The 20,361-nt window shown below is 53.4% G+C and overlaps 1 protein-coding gene and 1 long non-coding RNA gene across 3 annotated transcripts; one reads left to right on the forward strand and one right to left on the reverse strand.

Moving 5' to 3' along the window:
- The first annotated feature begins 163 nt into the window (after positions 1–163).
- On the forward strand, positions 164–9,872 carry UBIAD1 (UbiA prenyltransferase domain containing 1). Of its 2 annotated transcripts, XR_008956771.1 has the most exons (3): positions 181–1,007; positions 5,741–6,102; positions 7,437–7,513. XR_008956771.1 is itself a non-coding variant. In XM_026519855.4 (2 exons), the coding sequence occupies exons 1-2, from the start codon at positions 482–484 to the stop codon at positions 7,922–7,924; spliced, it is 1,014 nt and encodes a 337-aa protein (XP_026375640.1). In that variant the 5' UTR covers positions 164–481; the 3' UTR covers positions 7,925–9,872. The 2 variants fall into 2 exon arrangements, 1 of the variants encoding a protein (XP_026375640.1); XM_026519855.4 differs by lacking the exon at positions 5,741–6,102 and having other exon boundaries at positions 164–1,007; positions 7,437–9,872.
- A 5,890-nt stretch (positions 9,873–15,762) lies between these two features.
- Positions 15,763–20,072, reverse strand: LOC130542317 (uncharacterized). The gene is made up of 2 exons (XR_008956798.1): positions 19,874–20,072; positions 15,763–18,663 (listed from the first exon to the last, which is right to left on the reverse strand). It is a non-coding gene; the product is annotated as an uncharacterized LOC130542317 (long non-coding RNA).
- Between the last annotated feature and the right edge of the window lie 289 nt (positions 20,073–20,361).

Genomic DNA, 20,361 nt, shown 5'->3' on the forward strand with positions numbered 1-20,361 from the left:
GAGGCTGAGTGTCTGGGGGCAGCTGCGGGGTTCGGATTCTCCACGAGAGAAGGGCTGGACCGCTGGGTCTCCGCCGGCCCCGCCCCCAGGCCAGGGCCCCGCCCTCAGCCCCTCGGGCCCCGCCCCCGCTCCGGCCCGGCCCGCGTCGTCTGCCCCTGTTTCCGGGCGGGCCTCGGGAGGCAGGCGCACAAGATGGCGGCCCCGGTACCCAGGGGTGTGCGGTCGCAGCTCGGTCTTGGGCTCTAGCCCGGGACTGAGGTCCAGAGACAGGCTTTGCCCGGGTGACAGGAGGTCCGGGCGGTGCCGCCGGGCCTCGTGGGCTGCCAGGTCCGCTCAGTGCTACCCCCGGGGCCCGCCGCCTCCCCAGCCCTGCCCCGGGGCGGAACCCGAGGAAGGTCAGGTCTTGCCGGCCCACCCCGCACCCCGTGGCTGTTCCGTGGGTGTTCACTATAGACTTTGACTTCAGCCACGTGTAGCTTCCATGGCGGCCTCACAGGTTCCGGGGGAGATTAACATACAGGCGGGAGAGACGGCTAAGTCCGGGGACAGGGACCTGCTGGGGAACGACTGTCCGGATCAGGACAGGCTTCCCCAACGCTCCTGGAGGCAGAAGTGCGCCTCCTACGTGCTGGCCCTGCGGCCCTGGAGCTTCAGTGCTTCACTCACTCCGGTGGCCCTGGGCAGTGCCCTGGCCTACAGATCCCAGGGCGTCCTGGATCCCAGGCTGCTGGTGGGTTGTGCCGTAGCTGTCCTGGCCGTGCACGGGGCTGGCAATTTGGTCAACACTTACTATGACTTTTCCAAGGGCATTGACCACAAAAAGAGTGATGACAGGACCCTGGTGGACCGAATCTTGGAGCCCCAGGATGTTGTCCGGTTTGGAGTCTTCCTCTACACTTTGGGCTGTGTCTGTGCCGCTTGTCTCTACTGCCTGTCTCCTCTGAAACTGGAGCACTTGGCTCTCATCTACTTTGGAGGCCTGTCTGGCTCCTTTCTCTACACAGGAGGTAAGAGTTGGCCTGTTTGCTGGCTGCATGTACTAGAAACTCCTGCTTCGCATAGGAGTTACAGGGCTGGAGAAGAGGTGTCAAAGGTTTTTTTTTGAGTTAGGCCGTTTACGTGGAATCTGTAATGTGTGGGTCGTGTGGATTTTTTGAGAACAGCAGTGACTTGAGAAGACCCTGGCTTGGTTTATGGATGTTAGGAATCACATATGTGGACGTTTTTCCATCTAGTTTCCTTTCGTTGGTCGTATCTTATAACACCACCATTTCAAATTTTAGTGGGATTAAATTTGAAGAGCTCAGCATTAGACAGCTAATTACTTTCAGCTAGTTTGCTGTGTGACTCCTTGCAACAGCTTATTAAGGTAGCGATGGGTGGGGGTGGGGTGGAGGTGGGGGTGGTGGCCAAGTCCTACTTATTGAGCACCTATTGTGTGCCAGGCACTGTTCTGTGTGAACACAGCGTCACAGATCCTGAGCAGGGGCTCTTGTGGAAGTTATTTTATAGATCTCGAGGAGAGAGAGAAAGTAAAAGGAGTAAATTCTATTCAGGATGACCAACGTCCTGTTTTGCTCAGGACTTAAGACAGTTCCCAGGATGCTGGACTTTTGGTGTGGAAATCAGGAAAGTTCCTGGTAAGCCCGGATGAGTTGGGACCCTGATGATAGTATATAAAAACATGATTAGTGCTATAGGGAAAACATAAATAGAGTGAGGAAGGAGGACATAGCTGTTTGAAGAAGTTTGATCACGGTAGGCCTCCTCAAAAAGGTAATGTGAGCAAAGATAGAAGGAAGTTGGCTAAGCATGTATCTAGAGGAAGAGTGTCCGAAATCTCAGAATGGCAGTTGCCAAAGGCCTTAAGGCAGGCATGTTCCTCAAAAGTTCGAGGAACAGCATGAGTCCGGTATGTGAGTGAGGGAGAGAGTAAACAAAAGGAGTTGAAGCAAGGCAAGTAGTTGTGGGGAGGGCAGAGAAGCGCAAAAGTTATGTGGGCCTTAAGGTTTTCAAGGAATCAGTCTGGCTGCGGTATTGAGAATGGATAAAGGTGAGTGGGCAAGGACTGAAGCAGGAAGACGAGGCTATTGCGCAATCCAGGCAAGAGAGGTTTGGCGGCCTGGATCAGGGTGGTGGTGGTACAGAAGGGAAGAGGTCGTCAGATTCTGAATATATTTTGAAGGTAGACGCGGTTTGCTGCTGGATGGGACGTGAGGCAGGAAAGAAACAGAGGAATTCAACGTAACTCAATAGCTTTGGCCTGAGCACCTGGAATGATGGAGTTGGGGTCAAGTGAGATGGAGAAGGTCGAAGGTAGGGTTTGGGGGAGAAAATTGGGAGATTGACTTTGGACATCTTAACGCATTAGATCTCCAAGCAGAGATGTCAAATGGATGTCTGGACCTAAGCATCTGAGTTCCAGGGAGAGGCCTGAGCTGGAGATGCAGATATCTGGGGGGTCTCTGGCACCTAGATCAAGTTGTATGACTGGGTGAGATCACTGGAGAGGAGGGAGTGGTGATAGAGACACGAAGGGACCAGGACTGAGCCCTGGGGCACCCCGACATTAAGAGGGGGAGAAAAGAAGGAACAGGCGAAGGACAATGGAATGGAGCAGCCAGCTGTGAACAGCTCAGTAAAGGAACTCAGTAGAGTGCTGTGGTAGAACGCACATGGGGCAGCGGCAGAAGGATGAGGCCCTCTCTGTGAAGGCAACTCTTACGTGAAGGATAAGGAGCAAGCGACAGGGAAGAACTGGGTCTGATTCGGGTGCCGAGTGCTCCAGGGCTAGAGGAACAGCGCATGCAAATGCCCTGGAGTGGGGGAGAGCTTGGCCTGTTCTAGGATCTATGAAAGGCCAATGTGATCGAGAGAGACAAGGAAATACTGTTGGGGAGGCCGGTCAGGGCTGGATCATGTTGGTCTCACAGGGCCTCCGGCTCCGGACTCCAGCCTGAGTCCTTGGACCCCTTTCCTCTAACCCCATCCACTCCTGGGTGATTTTAGCCCATCTCATGGCTTCATATGCCATCTGTTAGCCACATGACTCTCAAATGTGTAGCTCTGGCCCAGATCTCTGCACTCAACTCCAGACTCTTACTCCTTCCTCACTAGCTTCTCCTCGAGGCCTTACGGGCATCTCAAGCCAATGTGTCAGAACCCAAAGTCCTGATCTCCGCTAAGAAACCTGCCCTACCCCAGCTTCCCCCATCTTATTCCAAGGCAACTTTCTCCTCCTAGTTTTTCAGGCTAATAGTCATGGGCATCATCCTGGACTCTCCTCCTCCTGTCTAGTCCAGCAGCAAATCCTGTTGACTCTACTTTCAAAATGCATTTGGGATCTGACCACATCCCACCACCTCCCCCCGCCCCCCCCCCCCGCCACTATCATCTCGATTATCGTGGCAGGTTCTTTATTGATCTCTGTGCATCCACCCGTGTCCCTTTCAGGGTGCTTACAAATGAGCAGCCCGAGTAATCCTGTTAAGACATAAGGCAGCTTCATCAGTCCTTTGCTCAAAATTCTCCAGTGGCTCCCATCTTGTTCAGAGGAAAAGCCAGGGTCTTCACAGTGACCCCCAGGATGGGGCATTATCGGCTCACTCTCTCCCTTACCCCCTCCCCCTCAGCGCTGTTGCCCCCTTCTTCTTTCCTCCTGCTCACTGTGCTCCAGCCACACTGCCCTCCTGGCTGTTTCTGGTACAGCATGCTGCTGCCACACGTCCTTTGTAGATGCTTTTCTTTGGCTTGGAATGCCCTGCCTCCTTCTATCTGCCTGATTTACTTTCTAACCCCCACCCATTTGCTCACTTGTTAGCTATTTTGTGAGGCCTCACTTTCTACCCTATTTAAAATTATAAAACAATAAAATTTTTTTGTAGCAGCTGAAAATAAAATAAAAGTGCATGTACACACGCTCACACACACACACACCCGTGCTTTCCCCCCCAATACCTTCCCTGTTGCTCTTTTCTGCTTTATTTTCCTTCACAGCACATACTACTTCTAACGCAGTATCTAAAGTACTGACTTGGTTAATTGTCTTCCCTCTTAGACTATAAACGCCCTCGGATTAGCGATTTGGGTGTCTGTTCTTTGCTGAACCCATGGTGCCCAGAACACTGCCTGACAGGTAGTTAGTACTTAATATTCATTGAATGAACAAATGGGGAGACACTGAAACACATCGAGCAGAGTCACAACATAAGCTGATTTATGGTTTGTTTGGTTTTTTTAAAAAAACATTGACCTTTATTGATGTAATTGGCTTACCGTGAAATGCACAGATCTCAAGTGCTACAGTTCGATGAATTGCGACAAATGCATACAGTTGTATAACCCAACCCTGTCTGATACAGAACATTTCCATCCCTCTCAAAAGCTTCCTTCCCTGTCAGTTCCCACTGTCCCCACCCCTATCCAGAGGCCACCACTGTTTGGTCTCTTTCACAGAGATTGTTTTGCCTGGTCCAGAACGTTACGTAAATGGATTCGTTCCGTATGAATTCTTGTGCCCGGTTTCTTTGGTCAGCGTGGTGGTTTTGAGATTTCATCATGTGGTGGGCATCAGTAGTTCCTTTTTATTGCTGAGTAGTATCCATTGTGCGCACAGAACCACTCTTTGTTTATCCTCTCTCCTGTCCAGCGACAGTTGGGTTGTTTCCGTATTTTGGCTGTTATGCCTGAGCACTTGCGTTGAAATCTTTCTGTGGGTATCTGTTTTCATTGTTCCGGGGTGAATGCCTGGGAGTGGAATCGCTAGGTCAGAGGGTAGATGGATGTTTAACTTCATGGGAAGCTGCCAACGTGTTTTCTAAAGTGGTGGTACTAGTTTTATGTTCCCACCGGCAACGTGTAAGAGTTCCATCTACTCCACAGCCTTGCCAGCATTCTGATTTCCATTTTAACAAATTCATGCTGGCTGCTGTGCTGAGAACTCACCCAGGGGTTTGCTGTGTTGGCTCATTTGGAAAGTGGTGCTGGGAGGGGTGGGAGTGCCCAAAAGGAGAGGTGGGCCACATTCTGAGGCAGGTGGAGCCGGTGAGCCCTGGGCCATACTCAGGAAGCAGCTCTCTCCCCGAGGGCTCTGTCATTTTCTCATGTCAGATAACCTCCGGAAGGTTACCAGACCCCTCTCAGCCCTGGAGCAGGCTTGTGGTTGGTTTCTGTGTAGGACCTATTCAAGGTGGAGTCGTATCCTTGCAGGTACAGGTTTCTGTTCAGCTTTGCTCACATCGTTTTTTTCCAGGTAATCTAAGGAGATCCAGCCAGATGGGTAATCTAGCCAGATGTCAAGGCGAAAGAGCTCTTGTGTCTTCTTCATAGTGACAGCCCTGATGTCTGCTTGGAGAACTGGGAATGTCCGCAAAAAAGGAGGGGGCCGCTGGGGGAGAAACTTGCCAGGTCCCCGCTGGGAGTATTCCTGCCTGGCACCTTCCCTGGGTGGGGGTTGTTCCCTCAATGTGTGAGATACTGCAAGAGACATTGATTTACTAATTTGTAACGGGAACCAGTGTTCTGCTTGAGAGAGCTTCCTCCTGGAGGGCATGTCCTCAGACAGCCAAATAACTTGTCACAGCACTGCTTGGAAAGTGCTGAATGACTTTGCCGAGTGTTGATGGCTGCTGGGGGCCATGGCTATGACGCTTCCCTGGGGACACTTCATTCTGAAAAACCAAGGGTGGGTGCTTAGCACCAGAGCTCCCCGGCTAATGCTCTCGTGGTCCTCATCTTGCAGTATCTGAATGGATCAAGTGTGCCGTGTCAGTTATCTTTCAGTAAAGGTGGAAAAGAAGCAATACCGCAGAACCCCAGCTACCAGTGTGAAGGGAATCTGGAGCCCAGTCCCGTTCTTTGGCTGCCCTCGCTTTAGCTCCTCTGCACACCATGGTCGCTTATCGTTTTCGGCTGGTTGAAGTGCAGTTGATGACCCAGTGCTTTTCTTTATCTCCTGAGCCTGAGGCCACGAGTTGGAAGCTTGGTTAAACCAGGAGGTTTCCCAGGCCTCTGTAGCAGTCTGCGTGGGGCCCACCTCTCCACTGCTGCAAGTGGCCTCACTCTGAGTGGGACATTTTTCTTCACCTCGGCCCCAGATTCCAGGTGCTTGTTACTGTAGCTCTGTGTTCAGTGCAGCTTTTGTGCCACATGTTGGGGAGTGAGCTGTGAACAAACCAGACCCAAGGCCCTGCCCTCATGGAGCTTGTGGTTTGAGGGAAGGACGGAGACCGAGTAATTAGAAGCGTGATGAATTTTACAAAGCTGGAAATCTGGGTGCTCTGGGAGCATATGTATCGCAAGGGGACTGGATGTGGCCTAGGGGTTGAGGGAAGGCTGCCTTGAAGGGTCTTTAATGTCTCCAAGGGTGAGTAGGAGTTAGCCAGGCAAAGGTGGGGTGGGGTGTCTGAAGGCCCTGAGGAACCAGCAGAAGTATGAGTGGAGGAAAGGGGAGCTCAAGGCGAGGCGGGTGGGAGGGAGGCGGGGCAGGCCCAGAGGTGAGCTGATGAAAGATCTGAGGACAGCCTGTGCTAAGGGTTTTCAGGTGTATGTTGGGGGACCGGCATGATCCAGTAAGTATTTCCGAAGGGCCTGTATGGCTGCCCAGGGAGATTGGATGAGGGTGGGGAGGGAGGTCCTGAGAATGGACGTCGCAGTGTTCCCCACATAGGGTGACCATGACTCAGATTCAGGGATGGAGTGAGGTCCGGTGGAGTGAGGCATCGCTGGAGGGAACTGGGCAGGTTTGAACGAAGCGGTTTAGACAGGATTTGAAGTGGATTGGCAGTATAGAAAGAGGAGTTTGGGGTGATTTAATCGTAATTTCACGGGAACCAGAGAGGGGAAGCAGCACTGTAACTTTGCCATCTTAGCTGTTTTACTCATCACGTGGTTGGAAGTTTCTTTATGTGGAGTTTGGGCACCCTGAAATTTCACTGAGATGCCCTGGGGGTTTTCAAAAGCAGATGCCCCTAGAGGTTGTGGAAGCAGGGAGGCAGCAAAGTAAGAGACTGGGATGGGTATTCTGTGAGGGACTGATCAACAGAAGCCATATCTCGCAGGGGTCTGTGACGGGAGAAAGAATCCAAAGACCCGGATTGTAAGACCTTGTGGAGCCTTCACAGGCTCTCCGGTCGAAGCGTGTGTGTAGTGGGAACCCACTGCTCTTTGTTGCAGGACTTCGCTGGGGACAGTAGGAAGGAAAACTTGGGTAGGACTCTGAAGCCTAACTGGGTGCGAAAAGATGAGTGTTCTCTGCCCCTCTGTGTCATCGGAGACAAAATCAGGTTTGCTCTGGAGGACAGGGAGCTCACTGACTGGCCATTCTCACCATCCGAGAACTCACCGCTCCCGGCCAGCAGTAGCCTCTGGACTGGTGAACAGCCCCTCAATTTCCAGCCCTTGATCTCACACCAGCTCTCTGGGTTTTCTGGCTGTAGGAATTGGATTCAAGTACGTGGCTCTGGGAGACCTTGTCATCCTCATCACTTTTGGCCCACTGGCTGTGATGTTCGCCTACGCCGTCCAGGTGGGGTCCCTGGCGGTCTTCCCACTGGTCTACGCCATCCCTCTCGCCCTCAGCACCGAGGCCATTCTGCATTCCAACAACACCAGGGACATGGAGTCCGACAGGGCGGCCGGCATCGTCACGCTCGCCATCCTCATCGGCCCCACCCTCTCCTACGTGCTCTACAACACGTTGCTTTTCCTGCCCTACCTGGTCTTCAGCGTCCTGGCCACACACTGCAGCATCAGCCTGGCCCTCCCGCTGCTCACCATCCCCATGGCCTTCTCCCTGGAGAGGCAGTTCCGAAGCCAGACTTTCAGCAAACTGCCCCAGAGGACGGCCAAGCTCAACCTCCTGCTGGGGCTCTTCTATGTCTTTGGCATCATTCTGGCCCCCGCGGGCAGTCTGCCCAAACTGTAAGGGGACCTGGGGCTCCCCCGCCCCGCCCCCGGTCTTGGAATGTGTTTGTTGAAGGCAGAGAATCCGAGGAGGGAGCGGCCTGAGGATGGCTTCTGAACTCCCACCTTTTTTATTATTATCTCTCTAAAGATAAGGTTATGTGTTTCTGTTACTCCGTTTTATGGTGAATCTCAAAACCACTGGTAGCAGAAGGTGACCTGGATGCGTGGTCCTTGTTTTATTTATAACTTCCACTAGGGGGTGTTGTTAGGTCACTTTAAAGCAGATGAAAAGGCCCTAAGACTGTGAAGGAGCTGCCGGCTTGGCCTCCTGTCCTGGAAGAGCCCAAGTCACTGGGCTCCTGGTTGCCCTGCTCACTTACCGAAAGTGTCCTCCTGGTAGCTCGGTCTCGCAGAATGCGCCCGCGATCGGTGCCAGGCCCCAGTGACCGGGGCGCATCTGTCTCTTACCCTGAGGTCTTGGGGGCCTGAAATACACTGCTTGAGAGAGAAAGTCCCTCATTAACAGCCTACCATGGCTCCCGGCTTTTTTCCTAGGTCATGATTCGGGCACTTATGCCCTTCATCTCTCCTTCCACTTACTGTCCCAGCAGAGAAGTGGCAGATCACCCTGCAGCCAGTCGAGCTGAGGGCTGGGGAAGGGAACAGCCTGCACCCTGGAAGCAGCTGAGAAAATCACTAGAAACTGGTCATAGAAACTGGTAGGGCTGCTGTTTTCCCTTTGTAGGATCTGCTGGAATGACAGGAAGGACTCCAGCCCTTTCAGTAACTATTAGGAGCCCTGAAATAGGGATTGCAGACTCCCTAAAGCCCCCGAGGCAGCTTCTCCCCCTACCCGTCGCCTTTCCTCCTGCTCCCCTGTGCCCACCCTCTGTTTATGTCCAGTTCCCATTTCTGTGTCTCCCAGCCACGGAGCCTGACTATTTGGGTTGCAGCTTAGCTGAGTTGGGGACAGTTGTCATTTTCCATAGAGCCACAGGATGAGCAGACCAGGGACATCCGCTCATCCATGAGCGAATAAGCTGATAGACACAGTCCTGACCCTGTTCAGCCAGAATGGCAGGCCCGGCCAGAGAAGGCACTGTGTCTTCCTCATTGAAGACAGACGTGCAGTATTGACCCCGCTTCTCCCAAAGGCTTCCGTTGCCTTGTGCAAAGATCATTTGTTCCTCGAATGGGGGAATTCCAATGCTCATCATAGCTGCTTCTCACTTCACTGCCTGTAAAGTACAATTTCCGGGTGAGAGTCACTCAGTTGCACTTGCTCCAAGACTGAAATAGATTGAGACCATCGTCATTATACTTCTCTGTTGTGATTATAGCCTTTCTGATTGGCGTTTCAGGGTCTCGGCCACCAAAAAAGACAAGAACTAGTTCTTACCCAAATCAGGCTAATTATGATTTGGCTCCTGGAGTTAGAATTGGTCAGTTTCCTTGGAAAACAAACATATTTGGAAAATGCAAGCATTCCTCCCAAGTTAAAGGTGGTTTGTCTGCAGAGCTCCGGAATCGTCGAACGGTGGTCAGAGCCCAGTAACGAGGGAAGGAAGGACGGCCCACCTCTCCTGCCTTTCTTCCCAGCACCATTTTTGTTTTAGGCCAGGCCTGTGACATTGTGCTCATAGGGGTCCTGCCTTCAAAGCCAGCCTCTTGTGGCTCCTTTTGAGAGCAGGCCTTTCTCACACAGGGCTCCCTCCTGCAGCTCTAGGACCGCAGCTCCCTGTATCCCCAGACCAGACCCACCTTTGTAAGCACTAATGTCGGGAGGTGTCGGTTGGCCTCTGCACGCCATCAATGGTACAGATTTTAATGCATATTTTTATATATAAATGTTTCTAAAAGGCCAAATTTAGTGTCAGGTTTTATATACAGGCCACCAGAATTTGTATTACATCTGATTCAACGAAGGTCTTCTTTAGACTTGTTAATAAAAACAATGTTTATCAGTCGTCTTTGCTTTCCTCCTCCTTCTTGTCTTACTGTGAACTTGGATTCGTAAATCTCAGAAGACCAGCGCAGGAACACGGGAAGATTCGGTGGGGGTGGGGGTGCGTCACCTGGTCTTTGGTATGAATCTGGGGAGGGTTTGACCAGATTTGATGAGCCTTTAGGAAAGACAGGAGGGACTGCTTAGAGCCAGCCAGGCCGGATTAACTTCGCTCTCCCTGTCCTCAGATACTTTCGTTTTTCTCTTTTCTTGCTAGGGTCACTGTGCTGATGGATGGAGAACATGTAGGAGATAGAGTATGTTTGGGTTTCAGCGAGGCATTTGACAATATGTCCTTAGGAACAAAGCAGAGATACGCAGAACGGATACCAGTTTAGTCGGAGGACTTTGCTGGGGACTGAACAAGCTCTGGGAGAGAGCGGGCTGGTTAGGGTGTTGTGCCAATGAGTAAGGAGGCCTGTAGCAGCCCGTGGGTGCCTGGCTGGGTCCAACACCTGTTGTCCGACTAGAATTAGTCCAAATCACGGGTTTTGTAAATCTTGGAGGAAGAGCTTATAAAATGGCTGACCGTTAGGACCCTCATAAATCAAAAGGCTGCTTTGACAGGTCAAAGGAGAAATTGAGCATGGGTAAATATAAATACACTCGGGTCCCCCAGATCAACTGTGTGACGTCAGTGGGAGCTCATGGTGTGGCAGCGGTAGATGTGGCAGGCATGAATTTTTCCAATGGCCCTGGGATACTGTATCATGAACCTTTATTTCTGTGAGTCCGATTTATTCTGCTCTCCAGTGGGGTGTCTGGAAATTCAACCTCAATCTCACTTCTTGGGCTCACTCCCTTCCCTCTGGATCACCCAGGACTGCAGGGTCTCCGGGGGGCAGGAGCCAGGCGTGTTGGCTGGGTCCTTGCTCGCTCACGATCTGTGAGGTTGCTTTTCTTCTGGTTTATGCTGGGGTTCCGCTCTGGGATCCACTCTTATTTCTTGGACATTGCTCTAGAAGGGTTCAAATGCCCCTGACAGCAGGTCCTCCTTGCTAAAGGGTACTATGGGCCTGCAGGGTGCTCCTTCCTTCCACCCAGTCCCCATCTGGGCCTAGTCTTGGGGAAGCACCTGTTCCCTCCATGATCTACTTCGTCCACCTCCCGTATTCAAAGCATCTCCCTGCTTCCCCACCCCTTGTAGGACCTTTACACAAAATCCACTGGGGTGGGTTGGGGGAGCTCAATGCTGGCCTCTCTGGAGTGGGGCAACAAAATACATCACATGCTATTAACTCCTCTGTTAATCTTGTATCCAAACAAACACACCAAAGTCTGAGTCTGTTACCTGGCCCAAAGGTCAGTGTGAGTCTGTAATGAGTTCTGACTTCCATGAATGTTAACGGGGTCCAAGGCAGAATTAACAGGTGACCAGTGTCCAGAACAAGGAAGGCACGAATCCCGGCCATCCCTGTGTTGGGTCACACCAGGGGGGCTGGGTCCCTTTCTGACCTCCTTTCCTTTCTTAGTTTCTGTTTTTTTTCTTGAGAGTTAGTGTGGGCATGGGTCAAAAACATGCCATGGATATAGTATACTTGGATTACAGCAAGGCATTTGACAATATGGCATGAAATGAGAAATGGATGAAAATGCAGTCAGAGGAACTTTATTTCTGTGTGCGTGTGTGTGTGCACGTGCCCATGCATGTGTGTTTTCACACTGGTAACAGCTGCAGCAAAGATTTTTACATCTCTCAGGATGAGAACTGCATTTTGAAGATGTGATTCACAGACCGGTCTTTGTCAAGAAAGCAGTAGGCACACTGGTGAGGGCACTTAAAACCATGTTGGTGTGGCAAGGAGACTCAGGAGAGGGCTGTTCTGGGGAAATAAGTGTGTGTGTGTGTGTGTGTGTGTGTGTGTGTATGACTTCAAAAGGCAAACCTAGGACCAGTGGGTTGAAGTTATGTGGCCCCAAGTTTAAGCTCTCAGGTCAGGAAGAACTAGCCACTAGAGGAATCGGCAAGTGGGGTGTTGAAAACATCGCAGTGGCAATGAGTTCCCTGTGACCAGAGGCATTCAAGTGAAAGGATGGCTTGTCAGAAACACTGAAGCAAAGCGCTGGACGTCAGAGAGGGGTGGACAAGAAGGCCTGAAGGGTCTCCTGATCCTGTGATACGGTTTTTCTGTTTTTCTGCGATTGTCTCTCAAAGCTGCCCCCAGGGATCAGGAGGACAGAGGACAAAAACTATGTCACCATTTCCTCTCTGTGGTGTCAGATTGTTGTCTGTGCCTATTTTAATAGGCACAGCTGTGATTAATATTCCTATTTTTAGAGACGTACACACACATGCGTGGGCGCACGTGGGGACACACACACACACACACACACACACACAGTTGATTTTGCCCTTGAAGTGAGGTGGATGACAGACAGCTCCTTTCCTCTGAGCCCTGCGGACCACTCTGCTGCTAATGGACTGTCAGCCTCTTTCATTACGGGCTCCAGACGGTGCAGGCTGGCGTAAAAGCAGTGCCTCTGGCGAGAACCTGGCACTTGGGTCTCAGCCAGCTGACATTTGCGATTTGCCCTTCTTCAAATTGGTCCAGCCCTCCCACCGCGAGTCACGAAGCCAGGATGCCAAACGGTGGTGTAAACCGAGTCAGGTCCCCTGCAGAGGTGACATGGGCTGAGGCCAGGCTCTTCAGGAGGACCTGCAGATGGTGGGGGAAAGGCGATTATGGCAAGGCACAAACCCCTTCGGTGCCCCTGACCTACTGGATACCCCGAGGGCTCTGGGAGGGTCTTGTGGACAGTGAGGGTCTTGATCACATGCTCTCAACCAGGTTTTAGGCGTCGAGGGAAATTTGGTTGGGGTGTACTATGATGCTAATACATTCAGAGAGGCAGCCCTCTGTGCGGTGTCACTTAAGGGGCACCCCGAGTCTACACCCTTGCCCTCCCACCATATCCCTCCCCTGCTCCCCCCAGCCTGCCTCAGCAGCGCCCCCATTAGGGTCACAGTGGGTTTCACAGGGAAGGCCGGGGTGTGGGGTCGGTGTTTATGTGTGTGTGTGTGCGTGTGTGTGCATGTGTGTGTGTGTGTGTGTGTATGAGCGTGTGTGTGAGTGTTCCCTGTCTGTTAGTTTGTTAACATGACTGTCGTCAGTCTCCCCCAGTAGGTGGCAGGACTGGAGCGCAAGGACCATCCCTATTTTACTTACGGTCCTAATTCAGCCCGAGCACAGTGCCTGGGCCCACAGTGCAGGTGCTCAGGCACTGGTCGTCTCCTGACCCAGTTCCTTGCAAGCGGCTAGACCTTCCCCGGCTGCCTGGTGGGTGAGAGCGTGCACTGCCGCGTCTCACCCACTGACCCTGAGCAGTAGGGACAGGTGCGATCTCCTCGGGGTAGGGAGTGGAAGGAAAATAGCTCGGTAACTCGTAAGCTCTTTTAAGATCCAGCTCGTCTTCTTGGTACATGAAAACCTCTACATGAATAAGTGTTTGCTGAGCGACTGCGTGAATGACAATAATAAAGCTATCACTATGTGCTAGGCATTGTTCTAAAAGCGAAAATACATTCTTTTAATACCCCATGAGTGGGGTATTAAGGTCTCTCTTGCAGAAGAGAGGAAACTGAGGCTCAGGGAGTTTATTAAATTTTCCCAGGGTCACCCAGCTGGTAAGTGACGGAAGCACAAGGCAAACCCCGCACCTCATCTCCGTCCTCTACGCCCTGTGGCACCTGGTACACTGGGGACTTGGCCTGTTGGTCTGCTCTTAGCAGTGGGGGTGATTGAGGAAGCGGACATAAGGCTGGTGGTGGGGGTGCCCCAGAAGGGGGCTTCAGAAGCATCAGAGAGGGACTGGCCTCCACGATTTCCCTGACCCCACCAGTGCTCATAGGCAGGGGTTCCTGGAGTTGCTCCCAAGAGTGTGTGAGTGATTGGGCCAGCTGCAGGCCCACAGAGGTGGCCCAGGGCCCAGGGAGGCGGTTCCCAGCATGGAGGGATAGCCACCTCTTGGCAGGGGGGTGCTGCAGCGAGGCACGCAGAGAGCCTCGGCCGGCAGAAGAGACAAGCAGTCGGAGGGAGAGGAGGCACCATGGACTGGGTTCTGCCCTCGGCCTCTGCGCTGGTCCACTGCCCTCTGGGCTTCAAGCTGAGCTCTGTCCTGTTCCCCCCCCACCCCTGCCCAGGCCTGCTGCCCTGCCTCCTCCAACACCTCCAGGGGGCTGGCTGTGCAGGCACGGTAATGAAGCAGCTTGCCTCACCTGCTCTGGTCAGTCTCTCTTTTTTTTTTTTAAGATTATTTATTTATTTATTTGACAGAGAGAGACAGCCAGCGAGAGAGGGAACACAAGCAGGGGGAGTGGGAGAGGAAGAAGCAGGCTCCCAGCGGAGAAGCCCAATGTGGGGCTCGATCCCAGAACCCCGGGATCACGCCCTAAGCCGAAGGCAGACGTCCAACGACTGAGCCACCCAGGCGCCCCTCTGGTCAGTCTCTTATCCCCAGATCATGGAGAGTGGCCGCTGCCCACCTATGGTGACATGGGAAGGTCCATTCGGGTTAAATTTCTACTGCTGCGCCCACTGGCTCTGTTCATTTTCTCTGTTTCTTGCAGTCCCCACCCAGCCACTGACTCATGAGTGCCCACATCAGGAATGTGGGTGACTCTGCTTCCTGGGAATGTGGCTGGCTGCCGGAGCGGGGGGAGAAGGGAGTGGGGGAGACCGACAGAGCGTCTCCCCACCTTCAGGGTGGGATGGCCCCTGGAGCTGACAGTTATACCACGTTCGGGACACAGAAGACTCAGTGTCGTAAGGCTGATGCATGTCACCAAAAGGATAAACACTGGCAGCCATGGTGCCCTGCGGGTGGAGAAGGGGGAGCTGGATGGAGCTAATCAGGAGGGCTTCCAGGCAGGCTTCCCGGAAGAGGTGATGATGAGTTGTGATCAAGGCTTCTAGGAAGAGGCGGCCATGAGGCTCATACTTTCCCTGGAAGTGGACCCCAGCTGGAGAAAGTCCCCTGACAGCTGCCTGAGAGTTTGGCTGAAGCTTCCCTCATGAAGCTCTCTGGCGGGGCAGCCAGACAACCCCAGCACTGAGGCAGGTGTGCGAAGGGCCATCCCACCCCTGCTAAGGTCAAAGCCTGAAGAATGAAACACCCTGACACCTCCTTGCTGAGAAACAAACAGGAGGGAATGGTGGGGCATTTAATCAGCCAAGGCTGCCAATACCTAATCAAGATGAATGGCCTTGAGGGACGAGGCCCAGGGAAAGCATCGTGTTAGGGGACGGAAAGACTGCCTCGGCTCTGGGCTGCTCGGGGACCCCCGGAATGCCAGCGGCGGGGTCCAGGTTCAGGAGAGATGCCCAGGTGGTCGGAGGTCACCACTGTCACCAGCTGTCCCCACCCAGGGCCCTCCAGTGGACACTTCCCTGGCCAACAACCTTTCCTGAGCCTGCTCTTGCACCAGCTGTGTCTCAGGACTAAAGATAAACGGGGCACGCCCCTGCTCTTGGAGACTCACAGTGAGCTGGTGGAGAGAGCACACACACATCCATTATTCTCATGCCATCGCAAGTGCTGTCATAGAGGCCCAAAGTGTTGTGGGAGAACGAGGGTGGCAGAGATTAATTTCTCCACGCTTCATTGTTCCAGACCCGGATGGTCAGTTCACGGCCTACAAGAACCTCTTTGACCTGGGCTTCTGACGGCGGGTCTTCTCTGGCGCCACCTGCAGGCGGCTGCGCGGCCAGCCAGTCATTCACGGTTAATTGAGCAAGTGCATGCTGTGTTAACAGCCCTGGGGTGTAACGGTGAATGAGACCTGGTCCTATCCTCAGGAACCGTGCAATCCCAGACGAAAGACAGACAAACAGGCACTCCTATCACTCATGGAGTCTGACAGCACCGAGTTTAGTCAAGTCCAGGCTGTATCACTTGCCCACCACGTGCGCTCAGCCAAGCCATGTAACCCTTTGAAGGGGGTCCTTTCCCCCAAATGCACTGTGGAGAGAGGTAACATCATCTCCTTGAGCTCCCCTCAAAGTTCCACAAGGGAAGGCCACTCAGGAAATGTCTGAAGTCTGTCGTTATATTAAAAAAATTTGCCCATATGCACATGTGTGTGCGTATGTGTGCGTGCGCCTACATATGGGGGGGCATCTGCCCTCTGCCCCCTCGCCAACAGGATAATTATTATTCTAGGTATTCAGGAAGAGCTGAAAGTTAATGGAACCCAATGCAATGAGCGACACCTTGTAAAACAATCTCAATTACCAGGTAACCAATCTCCATGCAATTCCAGAGAGGATAAAAGGAGACCACGGTGGTTTGAGCAAACGAGAGGCAAATGAGAGCCCAGAGCTGCGGGCAGAGGCTGGGAGATGGAGCTGTTCGTTATCTTGCCAGCTCAGAACAGAGGTTGGGCACAGGGGCGGGCTGCTGCGCTAAGAGCCATTCCTTTTCCAAGGGACGAGAAGGGGATGGTGAAGAGCAAAGATAACCGAGTTAGTCAAGTGGGAAAGAGAGCTGTGTACTCTGTGCCCCTCCCCCGGCAGCTGCAGCTCAACTTTTCACCTTGCCCTGCCGGACAGCTGGGAGACCTGCTTCCCGGGGAGGGGCCGTCCGTCCCCTGGGAGAGGCCAGGTCCTGCCCTGGAAACCCCGCCCACTGCCCAGGAGACCCGTGACACTCATTTTCTAGCCTCTTTGGGTGGGTTTAGTGAGCTGGCGGGGTTGGGGGGGAGCTCTGAGGGGAGGGTGTCCTTGCATTCAAGCCCTGGGGTCTGTCCTGAGATGGAGAAGTTGAGGGAGCGGTGGCAGTTTCAGCAGCCCGTCCACACCGCCTAACCACCGTCAGAGGGAGAGTCTCTGTCCTCTGGGTCCGGGAGACAGGCTGGCCTTCACCAAGCCCTTCTCCATGCGTCTCTCGGCCCGGCCTCCCTGCAGCCCTGACAGGTACAGCCTCGGCTGGCTTCACAGGCTGAGTGGTTATGTGGCTCGCTCAAGGTCACAAGGCCACCCAACAGCAGACCGGAATCCTCTCTTCTCCGACTCTAAACGCGGCACTCATTTGGTTAAAAATCTCAGCTCAACACTTCTCCTTTCTTGTGAAGGGGGGAAAGCACGATGGGTTGTTTTTTTATAAATCTCATTTTGAATTTAAATCTCTTTAAAAATGTTGAAAGAACCACAGCTGCCTGTCTGTCATTGTCTTCCGTTCTCCTTCCTGTGCCTCCCCTCACTCCCCTCCCCTCCCCGGTTGGTTGCTCTGAGCTCCCCCTGCACAAGCTGGCTGCCCTGGCTGCCGCAGGAGAGATAGAAGAGGTAGGGCCGGAGAGATAGAAGAGGTAGGGCCGAGGGCCTGTCAGAGAGAGGGTCTCGGGGTTCCCACTGTTTGGGAAGGGGCTGGGTGATCCCATGCTTTGTGCCGTCTGTCCCCAGAGATCGTCTTAGCCATCCCTCCGATCTGGAGCAGAAGTGGGGCTCCTGCAAATTTGGTAGCCGTCATCTTCAGGCCAGAGCATCCTCAGACGAAATTGCCTAAGGAAAACCAGTCTGCAGGGCCTCTCAGCCTTGCTCTCGCTTCTTCGGCCGTCTGACCCGAAAGCGGCTCACACGTGTCTGTTACCGCCCTGGAGACTCATAGCAACTCCATGATGGAGTTGTAACTGTTCCCATTTTAGAGATGAAGAGACTGAGGCTCCCGCGGCAAGATTAAGCACCTTGCTCTCAATGCCCCCAGGCAGATACAGCCATTCACGGTCACAGAGCCGGTGGCCCAGCCAGGATTGGAAGGCAGGTCCTGTGAGTCCAAATCTAGTGCTCTTCCCGCCCTGCTCTCTGGATGCCAGCCTCGGTCCCAGCCTCCAGAATGCAGGGGTGGGATTGGAGGACTGGTGCCTTCCAGACCGCTCCCGAAACCCGGGCCCGGCCCACGACAGAGACAGAACACAAGCAGAGCGGCAGGCCTGACCCTGCGGAGAGCAGGGAGAGCGGCGATGGCTCCCTGGGTGGGAATAAAGCAAACAAGCGAGGAGCCGCTGATTGGGAGATAATCTCGGAGAAATGATCAAGTGCCAGTGGCTTCCGCAGCTGCAGGGCTGCATCTGGGCCCAGTGCTGACGTGAGCTCCGCCCCCAGATCCGCATTGTCACCGCTTGTTGGAAAAACAGATGTTATTGTCCTCTGTTCCCATCCCTTTGTCCCTAATAGGCACTTGAACGCAGGAGGGGGAACGGAGAAATGGGGACGGAATCGTGCGTCTATTTCAGGCTGGTTCCGGAAGCTTGCACTTTGGTGGGACTTGCGGTTTGGGATAGAGTGGGTGCAGGGAAGAACGTCCTCCCGCTGCCCCACATGTTCAGGGCTGGCAGGTGCTGGGGGCTGGTTCTGGGAGGAGGGGCCTCCTTGACTCTCCTAAGTGCAGTACTTGGATGTTAGAGGAAGGACGATGGACACCCCTGGCCTTCTGCCTTGACTCCCAGCATTTGGGAGGTTGGATGAGGTCAACGGCTGATGGGGTCAAGGTCTTGAGTCCTATTCTTGTTTGGGATTCATTCATTCTTAAAGGCTTCCCCTTAACCCGAGGCCTGACAGCAGCTTGCTGGTTTGCAGGCGAAAACTTCTCATGGAAGAACAGAACATCCTCTTCCATCAGGTCACTGTGGCTCTGACTTCATGGGAGCTCAGAGGCTCTCCTGCACCGAAATAGCTCTGCAGCTACCTGCCCAGCACCTCTGCATCTCTGCCCGCCATCAGTCAGTCCTCCAGATGAAGGCGTTCTATTCCCAAAGATCCCTGCCAAAATACAAGTGCATAACTGCGGAGGGCTCAGAGGGGTAAAAAAAAGCCCTGCCCGTCACCAGGGAGAACAGAGGATGGGGCCCAAAATGAATGCCACACAAGATGGGTGAGTTTTGGCAGGGGACAGATGAGAAGAGAGATGTCCAGCCCCTGGGCTGCTGCCCTGTGGTGAAGGCTCGAGGGGCCACGTGAGAAAATTAGGGATGCAGGAAAGCAGTTCCCAGAGGGGCCTGGTCCCGTGCCTCACTGGTTGCCCCGCTCTGCTGAGACCCGCAGGGTAAGACTAAAGACCCTTCCCAGCCTTTCCGCTCCTGGCTGGAGTGGGGGGAAGTTTTTATGCCCTGCTGACTCTCAAACCCTCAGAGACAGGGGCCACCTCTGTCCCCGCAGGTACCTCCTCCATATCTCAGTGGGGTAGAAGGACAGAGATGGGGTGGAGATGGACCCACGCCCCTGCTGCCTGGCCTCTGGCCACCCCCTGCTCTGTGTGTGTCTCCTCCAGAGACAGGGGGCTGATTCCAGGTGAGCTCAGGCCCCCAACAAGCCACTTCCCAGGGGCGGAGAATGCCCTGGGCCATCCCGATGAGTTTGATGAGAGAAGAGAGAACGTCAACATTGATGGGGGCAGGGGAGTCCCTGTCCTGTCATCCTCCCTTTACCTGATGGGTATTAGGCAGCTAATTAACTGGGGATGTGCCCACCAGGCAGAGGTGCCCTTCGTAACCTCTTAAGTACTTAATATTCAAAACCTATTGCACCTCCCTGTAGCAGAACTTCTAAAAAAGTCACATAATTAAAGCACATTAGAATTCATCTGAAATGGTTTCCATAAAGACAATGATTACCTAGCGATGATTCTAGGTGAGTGCATGGGCTTACCTGAGACGAGAGCGGAGGGAGGGCTTGCCCCCTCCCCTGTGGCCCACCCACTTTGTTCTGCTCCAGGAAGCACTCAGGAGCCTCCTGGGAATGTTTCCTAAGACCCTGGGCCCCTCCCCGCCTCACTGCCTTTGGCACCAGGGTGAATACACCATCTGACAGCTTGCCCCCAACCCTCCCCCTGCCCCCCAGTGACAAGGGGTTGGAAGGGGAACATCATCCAGAACAGAATGGAAGGACTCTGGTCAGAGCCCCCAAAGGCTTGCTTACCTCCGGTGTCTCTTTATTCCCTCCCCAGACTCTTCTGTGCCCCCTCCATACTCACCCCCATCCACCCCTGCTCCGGTGCTCAGATGTGGTGTGGCAAAAGAGGTGCTCCTGGAGCAGAGGGTTTTGCCGTAAGGACACACTAAAAAGACTTAGGATGGAGAGGAGCCCTGGGAAGTTGGAAAGCCACCTCCTTGCCCCCAAGCAGGGACTTCCGATCCAACAGCCCTGAAGGCAGTGACTCAGCCTTTTCTCATGGACTTGGGCTGGCCAGCTGGGCCTCTTTAAAGCATGTTCCCTCCAAATACACTTTTGAAAACTAATCCATGGTGTCAGAAGTCAGGAGAGTGCTTGGGGGAGATTCAGGGCACATAGTACACAGATGCATTCACTTCGAGAAGATTCATTGCAGTATACACTTGCAGCTTGTACACTCAGGAGATCGTGCCCCAAAAGCTCTTTGTCAAGTAGAGATTAATACTTCCGTAATTATATCATCCAAATTCAAGAATCTCTCTCTCTTTTTTTTTTTTTAAGATTTTATTT

This window comes from Ursus arctos, unplaced genomic scaffold (assembly GCF_023065955.2).
Source record: "Ursus arctos isolate Adak ecotype North America unplaced genomic scaffold, UrsArc2.0 scaffold_32, whole genome shotgun sequence".
NCBI lineage: Eukaryota > Metazoa > Chordata > Mammalia > Carnivora > Ursidae > Ursus > Ursus arctos.